General features: G+C 34.1%; 1 protein-coding gene across 1 annotated transcript in view; it reads left to right on the forward strand.

The window, feature by feature from the left end:
* LONP2 (lon peptidase 2, peroxisomal) overlaps window positions 1-20,955 on the forward strand; it is a 90,849-nt gene that overhangs the window by 14,203 nt on the left and 55,691 nt on the right. The window contains exons 5-8 of the mRNA XM_036996459.2: window positions 905-1,068; window positions 2,685-2,779; window positions 7,888-8,146; window positions 18,368-18,509. Coding sequence (XP_036852354.1) covers window positions 905-1,068; window positions 2,685-2,779; window positions 7,888-8,146; window positions 18,368-18,509 — 660 coding nt within the window. The remainder of the gene's footprint in view (window positions 1-904; window positions 1,069-2,684; window positions 2,780-7,887; window positions 8,147-18,367; window positions 18,510-20,955) is intronic.

The raw sequence follows: 20,955 nt of genomic DNA on the forward strand, positions 1-20,955 counted from the left end.
TTTATTTACTGGTTTATGTTTTTAACTTTTTACATTTGAATGTATTAGATAATTTCTTGGGTTAAAAAAATAAATTCTGAGGCTTTTAAATTAAATACCTATGTATTATCATTTGGTCTAGTATTGGCTGGGGTTGATTCATGATGCTAATGATTGAGAATTTCAGAAGAGCACTTAGGTAGTTTTAAAATAGAATAGATTATGGAGAAAGAGAACACAAAGAAGGCCATTTGACTTGGCATAGAAGACAGTTATTGGATTTCAAGGAACAATTTCATCATGATGGAGACAAAAGCCAAAGTACAAAGTACAAATTACTGAAGCAGTTGGTGGTGGTTAAAGCCACTTGTTGGAAAAGCCAACATCAGAAAAGCCAACATCAGTGAAAGTGTGTAGTTAACTGGAAGGGATATAGGCCAGATAAAATATTTTGTAAGGAAGACAACTTTTCTGTTTTGAAGACAAAAGAAGAGAGCAATGATGGGAAGGTTAAAGATATTAAAGAGAAATTTTGTAATGTAGGAGGAATAATGGAATTTATTCAGTTGCTAGTGGTAAGTAGTAATGTATATCAAGAAAACAGTGGCTGGGGTAGAAGCTCAAAGACAGATAATTCCTGATGTCTTCATTATTTATAGTAGTCAGTTGCTTGAATGTTTTTTTCTCCTATTTTAGTGTAAGCATATACCAAATAATCATGTCCACCTTATATGTTGTCTGCTTTCTAAATTCTGCGCTTCTGTATGTGCCTGTGCCTCTCAGTTACCATTCTGAACTTTAGTTCCTAAAGATTTAGATTGCAACCATAAAATGTTTGTTTATTCAATACCAATTTTAATCTTACGTGTAACTGGTACTTCATTTCCAATTTATTTTGACAGAAGTTTTCTACTTTCTACTTTAGGTTATAGCAATACGCCCTATTAGGAGGATTACACACATTCCAGGCAGTTTAGAAGATGAGGATGAGGAGGAAGATAATGATGACATTGTCATGCTAGAGAAAAAAATACGAACATCCAGTATGCCAGAGCAGGCTCATAAAGTCTGTGTCAAAGAGATAAAAAGGTAAGTTTTAGAAGCTATTCATTCATTAGTGTTCCTTCATTAGTGTTTTCATTTTGCTTATTAATGTTAAAAACTATTGCACATGAAAACTTAAATCTGCTACTTCAGATCACAAATTGAAAGCTGAGTCCTTTATTTTATATTTTTTGATCTTCCTCTTCTTATATTTAAAATAGTCAGAGACCACTCTGTTCATCTTATCTTTCCATTATCAACTTTTAACTTTTCATGGCTTCCTAAATTCTTAGGTTGTAGCTGTGATCTGTTGATGCTTCTTGCTCTTCATTCCTCAATCAGAATCTGAACCTTAAAACATGCATAATACTCCTGAATTACCACCACTTTCACTGGTCTTTTCTTAATGCTGAGCATAAGTGATACAACTTTTCCACCTACAGTTAAACATGATCACTACTGTTACTGCCTTTTCATTATCTTAAAGAATGGGTCATACTTTGTTTAAACAAAGTGTTTAACATTTATCATTGTGTTCTTCACATGTCTCCGTTTTCCTTAGATTATAAACTCTAGAGGGCAGAGGCTCAGTTTCTCTTTGTACAAAATCAAGTACAGGGAAACCTTGATGACAGCATAGAGAATTTTAGTTGATTACATTTTCTGGATAAGCTCAGGGTTAAATAGAAAACTATTTTCCTTTACATACTTGTAACATAACTGTACTGCATTTTCTCTTATTAGTGAATTAATAGTAAATCTAATTGAATGCTTAGTAACATTTGACTTAAGTTTGACTTAAAATTTGACTTAAGTTTATAGTTAAAACATTAATAAATGGGGTGAGGGGTATTTTATGTTGACTGTGACATTAGTTAATAAATGTAGAGCATCTGTTGTATGCAGAACACTTTGTTAAGCGCTGCATTTTTATTAATCTGTTGTTAGCTTGCTTAATGAGCTGACTTCATCCTGATACAAAAAAAGGTATAATGATTGTGTTATGCACAGTTAAGCACTCAAATCTTATCGTGTAAAGTAAATCAATGGCTAAGTGTGACTTGGCCATTGCATACTCAGTAAGTAAATATTTTATTTTCTTAGGTTTATAGTTAAAACAGTAAATGTGGTTGAGGGATATTTTACATTGACTTTGACAATAGTTAATAAATATATAACATCTGTTGTGTGCGGAACACTTTGTTAAGCACTGCATTTTTATTAATCTGATGTTAGCTTGCTTAATGAGCTGACTTCATCCTGATACAAAAAAAGGTACAATAATTATGTTATGCACAGTTAGGTATTGAAATCTTACTGTGGTAAGTAAATGGATGGCTGAATGTCACTTGGGACTTGCCCTGTGAAATACTGGCACTGATACTGATAAGGCCATATTTCAAGGATAGGATCAGATAGTGTGTGTCTCATTACACACTCCTTACCCCCCCAGTTTGCAGGTATCTGTTTAATTTAATTTTATAAATAAATCACAAAACAAAATAAATGTTTTATTAACTAGACTTTAAAAAATTTCAGATTTGTTTAACCAGATATACATGATATATCTGACCAAGTAAAGCAGATATATTTGATTTTTCTGTTCCTATGGAATTCTTTTATGTTCTTGAACATATTTGCCATGTATTCTTTCCCTACAGACTCAAAAAAATGCCTCAGTCAATGCCAGAATATGCTCTGACTAGAAATTACCTAGAACTTATGGTGGAGCTTCCTTGGAACAAAAGTACAACTGGTGAGCCAACGCTAACACCTTTTTGCAGTCTAATTGTCACTCAGAACGCTCATGCAAATTCTACTGAAATATTTACTGTTAAATTAGTTCCTGATGTAAATTATTCATGGACTGAACTTATATCACCTAGGTCTTGGGATTAAACAGAAAAGAGGGTGCTACATGAAAGTGCCTTTTGCCAGATTTTGGAGAAAGTAGGCTTTTCTGTAATTGGCAAAATAAGTATTTCTCAGTATCAGTATTTATACTGATATATTTATATACTATATAAACTTTTATATTTATATACTATTTGTCAGGAGCATAAGAAAGCTAACGCTTTGAGGTAGCCAGCAATAATTTCCAGATCACTTACTGCTGGCTTTTAAAGTATCTTTTTTTATGTTTTCTAAAAAAATAATTACCTATAAAGGCAGGATAACAATAGAACAGTTTTACCATTTGGAAGTATGTTTTTCTCCTGCTAGAACCTATTTAAAGAGCTTAAAAATTTATCATTCTATCCTTTAGTAAAATTTTTCCCTCTATCAGGAACATTTTATACCAGTTTTTGTATGTATTTGCTATTTATTTTCTCTTGGGATAAGAAATATTCAATTGTCTTTCAAAATTTTCAGAACCATTTTATTTCCATTTTTTTCTGTTATTGGACACTCTTGTTAAGTTTACATTAGAAGGTTTACAGAGTTCAGTAATGGATTGATGGCTTAAACTACTGTTGGCACAAGAGTTAGCTATGTTGACTTTCGAAAATCCAACAGACAGATATCCTGGTTAGTAAAACTCCTTTAAAAAAAAAAAAGGGCTAGAGATTTTGAAAAATGTTAGCCCTAATATACACATTTATACCCCATATAAGATATACTCTACATACCAGATTTCATTTTATAGTACCTTTCTGATATTGAGAATTTAAAAAAATTTTTGTTTTTGTCTCAAAGAGGTCCCAGAATGAAGCATATTTGTGTTAAATTAACTATACTGGTGCAGTGTTATAGTTTAAATAGCCCTTTTTAATTAGATTTTTTAATAGGATTATTTAACACATTTATTAATGTGTATGTTTAGGTACTATGATGACATTGGCCTCATCATCTTCCTTTTGTTTTGACAACCTTTAGATTTCATTCCTGTTCTTAAGTCTTTGTTTGGGGAGGCAAGTGAGTTCTGAGTTGTGCTAATTATTCTTTCATGAATGCTTTGTAAATTTGTCATCATCCTGTTATCTATATTTTTGGGTTGTTTTTTAATTTATTTCTGTTTGAATGTTTGTATATAAAGTTAAAAGGTTAATTCACATTTTGTTTTTCCTTAAATTCTGAGAATCCATATATTTTCATGAGATTTTCAGTATTCTTTCCCTACAGACTCAAAAAAATGCCTTCAGTGGAAAGGACATTCACAGTACTAAACAGCTAGCCTAAAACAATCTGAAGTCAGGTTATACTGGTAAACTATATGTAATATGGTAGTTTGCTGCACACAGGAAATGTACATTTTAATATACATTGGACATATGTGTATATTTGTAATACCATCTTCATAATTAAGATAATGAACACATCCATTACCCCCAAAAGTTTCCTCATGCTTCTCTTATCCCTCTTCTGCCTTGGCTTTCTATCCACAAGTAACTACTGTAGATTTGTTCATATTTTCTGAAATTTTTTCTTAATGAAATGATATATACTCCTTTTTTTCTGGTTCTTCCACTCAGCATAATTATTTTGAGGTTCATCCATGTTGCTGCATAGATGAGCTATGAGTCAGTAATTTGTTAATCCGTTTACTTGTGGTTGAACATTTGGGTTTTCATTCTTTTGTTGGCTACTTCATGCAAAGCTGTAATGAATTGTGCTTGGAAATTTATTTCTTAATTTATTTCATGTTTACATGTCATGACAACATGCTCCCTTCTAGTTGAAGGTGTCTTACCAAACAAACTGAAGCTAAATTTCTTGGTTTAATTCTTAATTCAAAATTTTGTGGGAATTCTATAGTGAGATGAATGCAGGGGAGTATGCATTCCTTTTGAATTAACCTCTTATTGTCACCTGATCAGTTTGAGTTCGGATGTTGGTCTGCATCTAACTAGGCTGTTGGGAAAACCATTTTGGTCCATATAGTCTTCTGTGAACTCATAACTCTCCAGGGACTACTTTTTAAGAGAAGTGTACCTATTCTGTGAGATTTGGAGAGGTCCGTGTTCCTATTAGTTTTTAGACCTGGGAATGAAAGTTACATTTAAACTTTATATGTGTTTAAGTCCTCTGCTTTTGTTTCATCTGCCAAGTTCCCATGTTAGTATCTGTTTGATAGGTATTTTTATGTCATTGATGGAATCGTGATGATTTCAAACCATGTTATTTTCTTGTTTGACAGTAGGTCTAGTACACAAGGTGAAGAACATCTAGATAACTTGGTAACAGCAGGGGTCTTATTTTGAAATTTTCACATTCTCTCAGTAATATTTTTCTGTGCTGCAGGATTTATCTTAACTAATGACTTAAGAGAAATGTGAGGTGCATATAGTATAATGCCCTGAGAATACTAAAATTATACATTTGAATATTTGCCATTAGTAGCCTAATGTGTTGCTCTCAGTTTCATCCCCTCCCCACTTGTGCTATTTATAAAGTGAAATTCATTTTTATCAGGCTTATACATATAATTGTAGAGATTTTTAAGCAAAATGTTTATTTGAACACAGAGTGCTGACACCCATTCTTTACTGAAATAACCAAGAAACTATAAAAACAGAGCAAAATTACCTCTTATCTTCACAATCAGGGAAGGAGGCCACCTGTATACCAGAAGCTCAGATACATGCTGGCTCTGTGTCAGCAGAGAACTGCATAGCGCTCATGCACCCTTCATGAAAATACTTCTCATTGTTAGCCTTTCAACAGAGAATTGAAGGTGGGGTTAACTTGTCACATCAAAGGAGTCATGTGGAGCTTCTGAACCATTATGGTATAGAATTAGGCCTAAATAACTGTTATGAGTATGATTACAAAACCATTAAAATGTCTTTCATAATTCTTGAAAGAGAAGCTTACCTAAGTTGAGATCATCAAAAGCAGAAAAAAAAGCAGAGAAGAAAGACTTGGAGGAAATGAATTTACTCATTTTTCTACCCTGAATAGAAAGAGCAAGTAGATAACCGTTTCATTCTTCAGTTGTAAATAGAAAGATATATGTTAAGTCTTTTGCATGTAATCATAAGTATTATTCACAATAGGAAGTATGCTCTCTTAGTCATTAAAAGGAGTAATCAGAAAAAAATGTATCCTGTATAGAAAAGAAACAAAATGATAATTTCTATAGCATGGAAATTATCTTTTCTGAAAAGTGTGAAAGAACTTACTTTTTAAATTACCTTTTCTTGGCATATTTCTCAGAAGAAATGTCTTCACCTTGTTTTCAGTTTTTTCTGAATTACATAGAATTCTCTTAGTTTATTTACTAAATGTTAATAAGAAATGGATGTTGCATTATAAGAAGTGCCTTTTTAGGCACAAAATGACATTTTGATGGAAAACTTTTTTCCTTGGATAAGGTGATATAAATATATTGATAATGAATAGTGACCCATCTTTGCATAACAAAAATAAATAGAATTTTGTAGAATTACTTACTTTAATTGAATTTAGAAGATTACTCTCTTGATAGACTTGATTTACTAGCAGTTTAATATTTAAAGCTCCAAAATAGTATTGGTCTGAACTTTTCTTTTGCGTTTACTGTGGTAGTTTTAGTTAGTTTCAAGGTTAGTATTGTAAAGCAGTTAGGAAAATCTTTCATTTATTCGTGTATTTACTGGTTGGGATCTAAAGCAGAAAAGGAGGAAGACATTTTATTCTTCCCTTTCCAAATTGCTCAGCCAGGATTCTGACTGAAAGCAATATAATTAAATTAGATATATTAACTGCTTAGCTAGGTTTTTGTAGCCTAGCTTGGGAACCAAACTACCATTTAAGGCCATTTTTAAATGGCCTTTTTTTTTTCTTGTATAATAAATATATAGCAATTTCCAGATCACACATTAAAAGAGTGGGTGTGTATGTGTTTTCCTCTCATCCTCTTCTTTCACTCGCAGTATGATCATTTAACTGTGTCTTACCCCTGGCTGCCACCTAGCTCATGAATTCATTTTGGCTTCCATGATCTACTGTTAAACCTGAGTATTTTAAGTACTAAAGCACATCAGTAAACCTGATGAAAGCTTGGCTTTAGAAACAGCCTAATTTATACATTTCTGGTGAGACTTTAATTGATAGAACTTGGACAATTATTTATGTCTTTTTTTTTTTTTGACCCAGCACTTTTGTTTATAGATTAGCTGAAGAAAATAATTACAGATATATGTGGAGATTTAGTTAGAAGGATGCACAGTGAAGCATGCTTCATAACTGTAAAGATTTGTAGATAAACTAAATCCTCAGCAGTAGGGAGCTAGTTAAATGAGTATGGATAATTAAATAACCACTAAAGTGTTACTGAACATGCATTTGACACTGAAAGATATCCATAATATATTAACTAAAAAAACATTTTACAGAACTTTAAGGCCTCATATAATCCCATTTTGAAAAGCAAGTATGAAACTGTGTTGCACACATGCATGCTACACACAGAACCTGGAATAATAGAGGGGAGTGATACTCTCTTGGGGACATGAGGTTATGAGTGATTATTTCCTTTTTTATTAGTGTCATCAGATTTTCTGGTATGAACATGTATTAACTTCAGTAATAGGAAAAATTCACTTAAAAAAGGAACAAAGGCCAGCAAAAATAGAATATTTAGAAATTATATCTCCACAGAAATAATGTGTATCTAGAAAATCATTCCAAAGAAATGTTTTGAGTATTAACGCCTTGAGTTTTAATTGTGTAGTACCTGCTATTTTTGTAGATACCAGAATTATCTTAAGCAGAAAAGACACCAGTCTGGATCTCGCTGAAATACTCATTTAGAAGGACTCAAGTCTGTTGTGTCACATCTTTTTTTCTAAAAAAACTTTTGGCTCTTCCCAGCCTTGAAAGGAGTTCTTCCATTTAAAAAATTCCACGTTTTCAGATTATTTCTGTTGGGTTATTTGACAGACCGCCTGGACATTCGAGCAGCCCGTATTCTTCTGGATAATGACCATTATGCCATGGAAAAATTGAAGAAAAGAGTGCTGGAATACTTGGCTGTCAGGCAACTGAAAAACAATCTGAAGGGCCCCATTCTGTGCTTCGTTGGCCCTCCTGGAGTTGGTAAAACAAGTGTGGGAAGATCAGTGGCCAAGACTCTAGGTCGAGAGTTCCACAGGATTGCACTTGGAGGAGTGTGTGATCAGTCTGACATTCGAGGACACAGGTAGAATACTTCTAGCAGTTCATTCTGATTCTCCTGCCATTTCAGTTGACTAGAGCCCCCCAAAAGCCAGTGCATAATATGTATCCTTTTCTTAAGGGGCTATTTATGGTAACTTCAGTGGAAAGGACATTTCCAGTACTAAACAGCTAGCCTAAGTGGTACACCCATAGTAGCCTTGATACTTGAATGACAATGGATAGCAAGTCTGTGCTTCAGTTTTCCTGGAGTCTCATTTGTATGCAATGAAAATTAGTTATGATTAGATACAATAATGTCTTTACATTTATTTGGGCCCACTAGCATTTCATAAAAAATGACCCATGGCTCTTAAGAGTTAAAAAAAATAAGTCCAGGTAGGAGATGGTAAGAAATCTTTGATAACAAATTTGTTGTGTTTGCAGTTTAACAGTCTTTTATGAAGGCTGATTTGTAATGTAAGAGAGAGGTTAGGATAGTTATTAAGGTCTATCCTTGCATTTTGACACCATTCCTATGAAAATACATTAAACTGTAACAACTATATCTCTCATTAATCTGACATTAAAATCAGATTTGCACACTACATTCATTGTTTCATTCTCTGTGGTCTCTCTTGCTCAGATTGGAAGATACTTTGGAAGAACATGTCTATTTCACAGTGTTAATTAACATTTTAAAATGTAGAACATTTAAAAATGTAGAAATCATGAACTATTTATAAATCAATACAGTGTACACCTGAAAACTAATTATATGTCAGTTACAGCTTCTTAAAAATTTTTTAGAAAAACAATCTGCTTAACTTCCATTAGAAAGTAGTTAAACTGAGGATAAAACTTCTATCTTCAAATCAGAGCCTTAATCTTTTTCTTTTTTTTTTTTGAGAGGGCATCTCTCATATTTATTGATCAAATGGTTGTTAACAACAATAAAATTCTGTATAGGGGAGTCAATGCTCAATGCACAATCATTAATCCACCCCAAGCCTAATTCTCATCAGTCTCAAATCTTCTGAAGCATAACGGACAAGTTCTTACATGGTGAACAAATTCTTACATAGTGAATAAGTTCTTACATGGTGAACAGTACAAGGGCAGTCATCACAGAAACTTTCGGTTTTGATCACGCATTATGAACTATAAACAATCAGGTCAAAGATGAATATTTGTTTGATTTTTATGCTTGATTTATATGTGGATCCCACATTTCTCCCTTTATTATTATTATTATTATTATTATTATTATTTTTAATAAAATGCTGAAGTGGTAGGTAGATGCAAGATAAAGGTAGAAAACATAGTTTAGTGTTGTAAGAGAGCAAATGTAGATGATCAGGTGTGTGCCTGTAGACTGTGTGTTAATCCAAGCTAGACAAGGGCAATAAAACATCCACGGATGCAGAAGATTTCTCTCAAAACAGGGGGTGAGGTTCTAAGCCTCACCTCTGTTGATCCCCAATTTCTCACCTGATGGCCCCCCCTGCGACTGTGCCTGTCTTAGGTTGTTCCTCCCTTGAGGAATCTTACCCATCTCTGGCTAACCAGCCGTCCTCCGGGGCCATACAGGGAACAGAGCCTCAATCTTAAAGTTGTTAAAGCAACCCAAATTACGAGTGAAAGTTTTCAGATATTTATGCCAGTGTAAACAGTGAATAACTGTCAGTGGCCAAGAGTAGTTTGAATGCACATTTACAGTTTGGTGGATATGGATTAAGTGTGTATTGTGAAAAAGAAATAATAATGATGCTTTTATAGCATCTTATTTTCTTTACATTTGCCTTATTCATGGATCACAGACCTTAGGCAAGGAAAGGAAACTCAATAAGTTCCATAAAAAAATGCTCTCTTTATTCTCTTTTATTTGCTTCCTTATAATTAAAGAAAAGTCATTATAATATTTTAATAAATCAGCAGTTTGGGCTGCAAGTTAGGTCAGGAACTAATTTGGGTCATTCTTTCTGTCAAGTTCTGATGATTTTTTTGCCTAGACTTTCTTATTCTCACATGTACCACTAGAGGCTGTAGTTTGCTTTTGTAAAGAAATTGTCATCTTGGACCAATCTTGGAAGAAGCAGGGCCTATGGTTTAAGTCTTCAAATTTTAGCTACAGAACTTTGGGGAAGTATTCTCCATTCAAGTGTCTTGATCATGCACTCAGAGTCATTTTTGTCTGTTTCTTCCTTTTGTTACCTGTAGCATAGTACTGTGTACATATTTGATGGAATTTAGAGAGTGAGTTTGTAGAATTATTGTCATGTGAAATTAATGTCATAAGTCATAAGTATGTGACATATAATAGTAATTTGTAGTTATTTTTTCCCATGATGGTATCGATTATTCAGTAAGTCTTGGAAATGCTTACTCAGTGCTGGCATATAGTGAGCACGCAATAAAAATTAGCTTTACTTTTTTAATTCTAAATTCTCAGGAGGACAAGTTGAGATTACAGAAGCTTCAGTATGACTTTTCAAAATTCATCCTGACTCTTAAAGTGTACCTAAAATACCCTGTTCTCAGCATTATCATTTAATTTTCATGGCAGAATTATGGAAAAATGTAGTTTCATGATGCCTGTTGGTGGACAGTTTATAATATAGTTCTCACCACTTCTTATGAACACTTTTGGGTCTAAACAGATTTTAAATCCTTTTTGACACTATAGATACAAATACTGTCCACTTTTTTCAAGTGAATATACTTTTTTGTAGTGACATTAACAGAATTGAATCTTAAGAGTCTTTTATAAAATGAGATTGTGTAGTTGCCTAAAACAGGTGTAAATATAAGTGTTTTAGAAATGCATGGTATGTATAGAAGTTGTGATCATTGCCAAATAACAAATACGTGGCTTTGTCAGTGAATCATTCTTTTAAGACTGATTTGCAATGCACCTCACTGATAAGGACTCCGTAGCTATTACTGTACCAGATAATTTCATTAGCCACTAAAACCACCTACCCTTGTGCTATAGGGGGACTTAGTACCCAACTACCTACTAAATTATCAAAACCTGGAGAAAATTTTCATTTGAAAACCAGTTTGGAAACAAGTGGAGAGTGGGGTATGGTTGTTAAGCAGAGAAAAGTTGAGAGCAGAGTATGTGCTTACATAAGAGTTGTGGATTAAAGGTGAATAGTAGGGGAGAAAGAACGGTAGAGGATTATAGCACAGCCACGGACTGGAGTTTGTGGGAACAAGTGGTTCCATGTGACAGTTTAAGCATTTTGGAAACGCCCAGGTCTTGGCATTTAAATACTGGTCACATGCTCACAATTAGAGTTCATGCTGAGTTTTGTTTTTCCTCAATCTCTGAGTAGGCACCACTGTTCTGCAGTCCTAAAATAGCCAAGGAAAAACAGAGCTGCTTTATATTACCTCCTTGCTTATTCCCTTGATTTTGTCCCCCACTTTCCCTATTTTTCCATGCATGGAACACCAGCCTTTTGCTAGAAGAACTGGCTTCTGCAAAGGAGAGTGATAATAACTTAGAAATTGATTTTTAAAACAACCAAACTACGTCTTTTAGAATTAAATGATAATGAGATGGGAGATGGGGAGGAAAAAGAAAGACTGGTTTACATTTAAATTTTAAACTAGGAAAGTAAGAATGACCTGAGTAAACATTGGCCCACTGTTTTGATTCCTATTATTTTGAGTGGCTTAAAGGAAAAAGTCATGTTTATGTTCCATATTAACTAATGCAGTTTTTAAGTCTTCTCAACTTTTCTCATTTCATTTTATCTCCATTGGGGTTTTTTTTTTTGTCCACTTTTATGCCACAGACTCTCTGTTCCCATCTATTAGTTTTTATTTTTTTTTATTATTTTTTATTTTAGTATCAGTAATCTACAATTACATGAAGAACATTATGTTTACTAGGCTTCCCCCCTCATCAAGTCCCCCCCACAAACCCCATTACAGTCACTGTCCATCAGCATAGTAAGATGCTGCAGAATCCCTACTCGTCTTCTCCGTGTTGCACATCCCTCCCCGTGCCCCACACACACATTACACATGCTAATCGTAAGGCCCCCTTTCTTTTTCCCCCGCCCTTATCTCTCCCTTCCCACCCATCCTCAGTCCCTTTCCCTTTGGTAATTGTTTGTCCATTTTGGGTTCTGTGATTCTGCTGCTGTTTTGTTCCTTCAGTTTTTCTTTGTTCTTATACTCCACATATGAGTGAAATCATTTGGTACTTGTCTTTCTCCGCCTGGCTTATTTCACTGAGCATAATACCCTCTAGCTCCATCCATGTTGTTGCAAATGGTAGGATTTGTTTTCTTCTTACAGCTGAATAATATTATATTCCATTGTGTATATGTACCACATCTTCTTTATCCATTCATCTACTGATGGACAGTTAGGTTGTTTCCATTTCTTGGCTATTGTAAATAGTGCTGCGATAAACATAGGGGTACATCTGTCTTTTTCAAACTGGGCTGCTGTATTCTTAGGGTAAATTCCTACAAGTGGAATTCCTGGGTCAAATGGTATTTCTATTTTGAGCATTTTGAGGAACCTTCATACTGCTTTCCACAATGGTTGAACTAATTTACATTCCCACCAGCAGTGTAGGAGGATTCCCCTTTCTCCACAACCTCGCCAACATTTGTTGTTGTTTGTCTTTTGGATGGTGGCGATCCTTACTGGGGTGAGCATCTATTAGTTTTTACAACTTAGATTTTTATATTTAAATATTACATTTAAAGCAGTTAATATAAATGAAATATGAAATAACTTCTTTTAGGATGAAGCTTTATGAAATCATGTTTATATAATAATGTTCTTCATTAACTGTTCCTTGATGAAATATGCTTATTTTTATGATGTATCTCAAGTTTCTGTGGAGACTAACTCTTTGGAAGTACTTTTTCAGCTGTTTGTTCAAATAATAAAATATCATTGCAAGAATTCCTTGGCTCAGTTTTCAGATGAGATGAGATGAAAAATGAACTTTCACTTTCTACATTGATAAGTTTTCATATATAACCTGAAGTGGTGATTTTTTAAGTAAATCAGGTGTTTCATTATTTGTATCTACAAGAGAAAAATAACTGAAGTACAAGCTTTTAATATATTTTTAGTACTATATGGCAGACATATAGTTTGCTCACTATTCCTCCTTATAACATTTGTATGTAGCTGCTCTTTGCCTCTCTACAACTTAGGTTTATTTTAAAGCCCCAGCCCGAGGCTTTCTCCATTAATGTAAGTGCAGTCCGTTGTGATACTCTCCTCTAACTGACCACTTATTGACTGTGTTCATTTAGTGACTAGTATAGGCCTCTGACATTTCTAATGTATAACTGCAGAGATAAAACATAAATGTATAAAAAGTATTAGCTCTGTAGAGTAGGGGTTTTATCATATCTTAATGCTCCCTTGTATCACTCCATGCTGCTTAGCACAGTGCTAAATATGGTAAGAGCTTGTAAGTGCTTTGTGAATTTGAGTAAGAGTAAAACATAATTATATTTTGGAATTTATGCATTCCTTTTGATGAGTGCAACCATACAAATGAATGTATAAGAAGGTTTGGGAAAGATGACTATAAGAATAATGAGTTGATTTGTTTAGACATGATTAAAGACTATTTTTAGTTCCTTAAGGACTGTTTTTCTTTTTGAGATGATTAAGATCTCTTTTAAGGCTTATTACTTTTTCTAATTGGAAAGATATACATCCTTGGTAGAAAATTTGGAAAAAAAAAATCCGCATGCTTTTCTGCCATACAGATAATTACTTTTAACATTTTATTTCCTGCCAGATTTTTCATTGGGCAGTTTTTGCCTTTTTCCCTTAGTAACAGAATTTTAACCCTATTCTTTTCACTTAACAAAAACTTTTATATTATCAATTCTTTTTAAATATCACTTTAATAGTTTGTGTTACTGCCCATAAGAGCTCCTTAATTGAAAAGCATGAAAAATTGATTGGTAAAATGCCTGATGTTTCTCTACATACTTACTCCTGATACTGCTAGATGTTACAGGCAGTGACAGGCTGACCACCCTTTTGCTTTATATTAGATTTGAAGATATCTAGGGATGGGCTAAATAGTAAAGTTGTTGAATACCATGAATATATAAATAGATGATATATGTATTTAGATAATATATATATTTATATATGATACATATACATAAGTTGATATTGTAAATCTCTGCATTTTCTTGAAGTGTAATCCAGACTATTTTTTGGACAATGAAAAATGGTAATCTTGGAACTTAAAATTTTGAACTATGTAGACTCTCTTGTTTTTGTGTATCTTACTAAAGTAGTCCTGTTGAACCAGTGAACTGTCTACATCAATTACAAGAAAAGTATGAATTCTTATATTTTTTAATCAATTTATGTACTTCAATTTTAAGAGAAACTTCTATCTAGTCATGTATTCTGGCTGAATAATGAGGAACTGAAGTGATATGTTCTTTGGAAACTTTCCTGCATTATGTTGTGTTACTTTCTAGATGTTGTATTAGGAGGAAGAAACAGAAAAGAATATATTTTGCCCTCAGAAAAGTTAGTTTGTAAAAGAGTGCTAGTTTCATTTATTTCCTACCCGAGTAGTTTCTTAGGAGGATATTTTGTGATGCTAATTTGTTTTTAAGAAAAGAAAATGGTTGTGTTTCGTGATTTTGAAAAAACATTTTTATTTTGTATACTACCTTGTTCACCATCTCATTCATATTCCATAATTCAAGATATATTCTGTATCATCAGTAAGTGAATTGCATGCTACCATACCTTCTGGCAAAATATGAGCACATTATAGATATTTTCCATAGCTAATGGCCTCTGTGTCTTCTTGATTTTGACCTCTAGGCTAGTGGTACACATTTGGGGGATGTCTCCTGTGATTGAGAAACACTAGGGCATTACATGTGCTTGGTACTATGAAAAGACATTTATGAGTGTTGCTTCCATGAAACACAGATAGAAATGGGACTCAAATCTAGGTGTACTGATTTCTGCTTCTGTAGTTCTTCTAGGAAACCAGAAGCGGACTTACAGTAGCTGTTACTAATGACAATTACAGTTAACATCTTTTGAAAGCTTACTGTGTATTCAAGCACTGTGCTCTGTGTTTCCCCTATTGTGTTCTCTAATAATCATATAATCCATAAGGTTGGCACTGTTGTTATCCCCATTTTACAGATGAGGAAATTGAGACTTAGGTCAAGTAGTTTGTTCAAAGCAGTGTTCAAAGACTAGTATTACCTTAACTGCAGTGACTGACACTTTGGGTGCTGGCTTGGTTGATTAAGTGCCCTTAAATAAATAAAAGAAACGAGCTGCTGTTTGGGGAACAATCTTACAGCTCTATATCCAGCATCTACTCTGTGATATGACCCAGTCTGTCATGAAAGTGCTCACCGGCTTTTTAGAGGAAGCTATATACTTGGTACCTATGAATAAAAACTAGGTCATAAATTTGCATCAGATGAATTATAGGGTCAGTAAATGCCATTAATGTTGCATTATTGGAAGGATCACTTTGTAAAAGATGGTCAGGAAAAGTTTTTTAGAATTTCTGGTTTTATGTAGGCAGGAAGCATATTAAGGGCAGGAAGGCACCATATTAGCAAAGGTAAAACAGCATAAGAGCTGTTATGAGATATTGATTCTAGACAAACAAGAGCATAATGGCAGCAAGTCAGAATATGGGAGCTGGATTATAAAGAGCCTTGAATTCCAGACAAAGGAGTTTGGACCTTATTCTCAGGTTCTGGGAAGCAATGGAAAGTTTAGGAGGAACTGTTGATAAACAATGAGTAGTGTCTAGATTTCCCAATACCTGCCTTGAATATTATTTTCTTTCCATGACTAGGTCTAGAAGCGTCAGTACCTGCTCTGGAACTCTACCTATCAAAAATAGTAAGGAAAGGAAAAATTAATGCAGCAAGAAATAACCCTTAGAAGCTGTGAGGTTTTTTTTTTTCTTTTAATTATCTTACTCATTCACAGAAATCAGGCAAATCAGTAAGTTCTCCAGAGAAATAATTTCAGAGAATGTATTAATTTTGAATCTTGTCCTTCCTATATCTCATTCTGAAATCTTGAATGTGCTAACTCCTTATCATAACAGGGCAATGTTTATTGTATCTGGTTCGAGTGCCTTGGTCACCCGCCCTGGATGAAAAGCATTCCCACGGTATTTTTCAGGCTTTTCTTGTCTTTTCAAAGGTCACTCTATTTATTCTGTCCTACTTTATACCAGTCATGTGGCAGAACTGAGGCCTGCTAGCACTGTGAACTGGCTTTGTGCAGATCCTGAGGTAACTGCTTCTGTTCCACTTATCACTGATGACTTTCTTCTGGGCAGTCACCCTTTTATGTCTTTCATAACCACATTTGCTTTGCGTATGCTGTTGGGCAGCAACGTTAGGCAGCAAATTAAAATTAGTAAATTGCTGCTTAAAATAAAGTTGCTGGCTTTGTAAAAATAGCACTTTTACAGTTTGACAAATATTTGTTTTTATTTCATGCCACACTCAACATCTCTCATAATTATATAGATGATTCTTATTCAAGTATGATAAAGCACCCTCTAACATTTTAATGCACAGCAGAATATCTGGCTGAATTTGCTTATGCCAATTAGTGTATATAGGATGAAAACAGTTTTATTCAAAAGGCTAGAATTAATGGAATCCTCTTACTACACCCCAGATCCTCTTACTACAGTCAAAATCAAATTATTGCCTCTGAAAATAAGAGTTTGGAATCTTTCTTCCTGCTGCCTTCCTGCCTCCTTCGTTTCTCCCTCCCTCCCTTCTTTCTTTCCTGTCTACATTTTGAGTTACCCTTTGAAACAATTCTAATTTCCTTTATGAAGATGATGATAATGTTTTAAGCCAATCTGGGGCAGCTATTTAGTATATAATAGGTGGTTGTGTTGGGGGGTGAGAGGGTGCAAGGTAGGTGCTCTGAAAAACTAGGAAAAGCATGAGAATTAAGTTCATAGGTTCCTTTGGACATTCCAGAATCTTGAAAAGTAAGAATGAAATGACATAAGGGGTAACTGTCTGAAATATATAAAGATCTCATACAACTCAATACCAAATAAACAGTCTGATTAAAAAATAGAGTACCTGAATAGACATTTTTCCAAAGAAAAAATGCAGATGGCGAACAGGGACATGAAAAGATGTCAATATCACTAATCATCAAGGAAATGCAAATCAAAGCCACAGTGAGATACCACCCCACACCTTTTAGAGTGACCACTATCCAAAAGACATGAAATAACAAGTGTTGGTGAGAATGTGGAGAAAAGGGAACCCTCCTGCACTGTTGGTGGGAATATAAATTGGTGCAAGGGCAACCACTACAGAAAACAGTATGTAGGTACCTCAATAAATTAAAAATAGAAAATACCAAATGACCCAATAATTCCACTTCCAGGTATTTACATGAAGAAAAAATCACTAATTCAGAAAGATATGTTCACTTCTACATTTATTGAAGCATTGTTTACAGTAGCCAAGATATGGAAGCAACCCAAGTGTCCATCAATAGATAAATAGATAAAGATGTGGTACATATATACAATGTACTCAGACATAAAAAAGAATGAAATCTTGCTATTTATGATGACACAGATAAACGACACAGTATGTTAAGTGAAATAAGTTAAAGACATACTATATAATTTCACTTATGTAATCTGAAAAAATAAGCAGAATTAGAGTTATAAAAACAAAGAACAAACTAGTGGTTGCCATAGGGGAGAGAATGGAGGGTGGTTGAAGTAAATGAAAGGGGTAAAGAGGGAATTTTCAGTTATGAAATAAATCCCAGAGATGAAAGTAATAAGTATATCATAGGGAATATAATCAATAATACTGTAATATTAATATCTCTTCCTGGTGACACTTACTTGTCAGACATTTCATAATGTATATAATTTTCATTATGTTGTTCACCTGAAACTAATACACTGTATATCAACTATATTTCAATTTTTAAAAAACTTGACTTAATGTAAAAGTTTATAATTTTATGTAAAGGCAAAAATTAGATACAGTTCTTCCAATATCATGGTTAACTTACAGCCAGAATTTAATAGAAAATGAGATAAGAATTGAATCTAATAACTCCTTGATGTACCATGTATAGTACCTCTCTGCTGTGTTACTGTGATAACCAAATGATTTTTTCCCACCCCTGAGTTCTGATTTCTAAGTGGTACTGCTCTTGTCTCCTGACACCTTGTAAATTTGCTGCTTACTTTCTGTAGGCGCACCTATGTTGGCAGTATGCCTGGACGTATAATCAATGGCTTGAAGACAGTTGGGGTTAACAATCCAGTGTTCCTATTGGATGAGGTTGACAAACTAGGAAAAAGTCTACAAGGTGATCCTGCAGCAGCTCTGCTTGAGGTAATATTTAGAAAATTCCTTGTCTATAATCATACTTGAAGAGTATAGATGAAAATAGATAGTCATATGAAGTAGTATGTACATTGATGTGGGTTTAGTCATGGGAAAAAGTTTGATACAGACTAAAATATGAAGCAATTTAAAATTTAAATTGAAATGTCTTAGAGATTTATTTTTCTAGTAATTCTCATTTCTTTTTGTTGTTGTCAGAGTTATATGCATGTTTATTGTTTAGAGACAAGTAATTCTGTAAAATCATTAGTAAAAAACAGCAAGAAAGTCTCCTCCCTGGGGTTCCCTATTTCTTGTTCTCCACTTTGACCTCTTTAAATTTAAGTTGAGTAGTTCTTTGTCAAAATTGCTCCTTCTTGATTTTATGGTTTTTGGCATTATCTATTGATTCCCCACTATAGAAGATGAGAATTTTGCTTGCTTTCTTCCCTCTGCCCCTACTGTATCATTTTTATACCCCTAATCTCCCAACATAAATTTTGTCCTGATTTGAAGTCATTATTGAATATTTACCTTATTATTATATAAGTGCTTTTCACAGATGAGCCATATGGTCAACTGTGATTACTTCTCTTTTCCTGTCTTCCTTTTTGTTTTTCTGAACATGTTTTTAAAAATCTTTTTAGAGTTAATAATTGTCTTGTTTCTTTTGTTTACTTTCAGTTGTCCAGTTCTCCTTTTAATACTTTAAGATACTGGGTGTTCTGTCAGTTTTATTTTATTTTTTAATTATTTTTTATTGAAGGGTAGTTGACACACAGTATTACATTAGTTTCAGGTGTACAACACAGTGATTCAACATTTATATACATGATAATTCTAGATACCAGCTATCACCATACAAAGTTGTTACAATATTTTTTTTAATTAAAAATTATTTTCAATGTGGTAAAACATACATAATATAAAATTTCCCTTTTTTTTTTGTTTTTTTTTTGTTTTTTTGAGAGGGCATCTCTCATATTTATTGATCAAATGGTTGTTAAAAACAATAAAATTCAGTATAGGGGGGTCAATGCTCAATGTACAATCATTAATCCATCTCAAGCCTAATTCTCGTCAGTCTCCAATCTTCTGAAGCATAACGAACAAGTTCTTACATGGTGAACGAATTCTTACATAGTGAATAAATTCTTACATGGTGAACAGTACAAGGGCATTCATCACAGAAATTTTCAGTTTTGATCACGCATTATGACCCATAAACAATCAGGTCAAATATGAATATTCATTTGATTTTTGTACTTGATTTTATATGTTGATCCCACATTTCTCCCTCTATTATTATTATTATTTTTATTTTTAATAAAATGCTGAAGTGGTAGGTAGATGCAAGATAATGGTAGAAAACATAGTTTAGTGCTGTAAGAGGGCAAATGTAGAAGATCAGATGATCAGGTGTGTGCCTATGGACTAAGTATTAATCCAGGCTAGACAAGGGCAGCAAAACATCCACGGATGCAGAAGATTTCTCTCAAAGCAGGGGGGGTGAGGTTCTGAGCCTCACCTCTGTTGATCCCCAAATTCTCACCTGATGGCCCCCCTGCGACTGTGCCTGTCTTAGGTTGTTCCTCCCTTGAGAAATCTTACCCGTCTCTGGCTAACCAGCCATCTTCCGGGGCCATACAGGGAAATGTAAAGTTGGTAAGTGAGAGAGAAGCCATATTGTTTGAAAAGGTTAGCTTTTTACTTCTTTGCAGATTTATGCCCTGTGGCTTTTATGCCCAGCACTTGTCTCGAGGTATCTTTACCACCTGGAGGAATTATGATACTCGGTAAATTCGATATGAGGCACGAATTCTATTTAAGGGTTGTAATTAGGAAGGAAGAAGAAAAGCTATAGAGGTAGCATATGGAAGAAAACATGGGAGGATTGATACCTTAAGCATGTATAGATTTTAAACTACCAACTAACTTGCGCTCACATATTAACATAATAGGAATACGGTGACATAAACAAAGCAAATCTATAATTACCATCCATCTCCAGTGAAGCCAAGAAAACCATTTAGGCACCCTACGCATTTGTGAAAATTTGTCTATGATATAATGGATATTGTCCAACTGTACTTGAACAGTCTGAGAGAAATCACACAAATTAAAGCAACCCATTTCTGGGATCTGTTCACATCCCATATGTTCTTTTAACTGTAGATAGTCTATAGTCATAAGATTTTGGAGTCCTACAACTTGCACCCCTCCCAACTCCTGGTTGAGTTCCAACAGTACAGATCCAGTCAAATTTGTTGTCTCACTGTATGCACATGCCACCCTAGACATCTCCCTCCTCATTCCTATGGAAGTCCAGGAAACGGTGGGGTGGATGCAGCCACAACTGCAGCATCGTCCGGATCCCTGTGGAGGCTTTTTGATGATCATCCCCTGGCACAAGTCCTCCAGAGAGTGCTGATGCCGGAAGCTCCTCCTCATATCG

This window comes from Manis javanica, chromosome 17 (assembly GCF_040802235.1).
Source record: "Manis javanica isolate MJ-LG chromosome 17, MJ_LKY, whole genome shotgun sequence".
Classification (NCBI taxonomy): domain Eukaryota; kingdom Metazoa; phylum Chordata; class Mammalia; order Pholidota; family Manidae; genus Manis; species Manis javanica.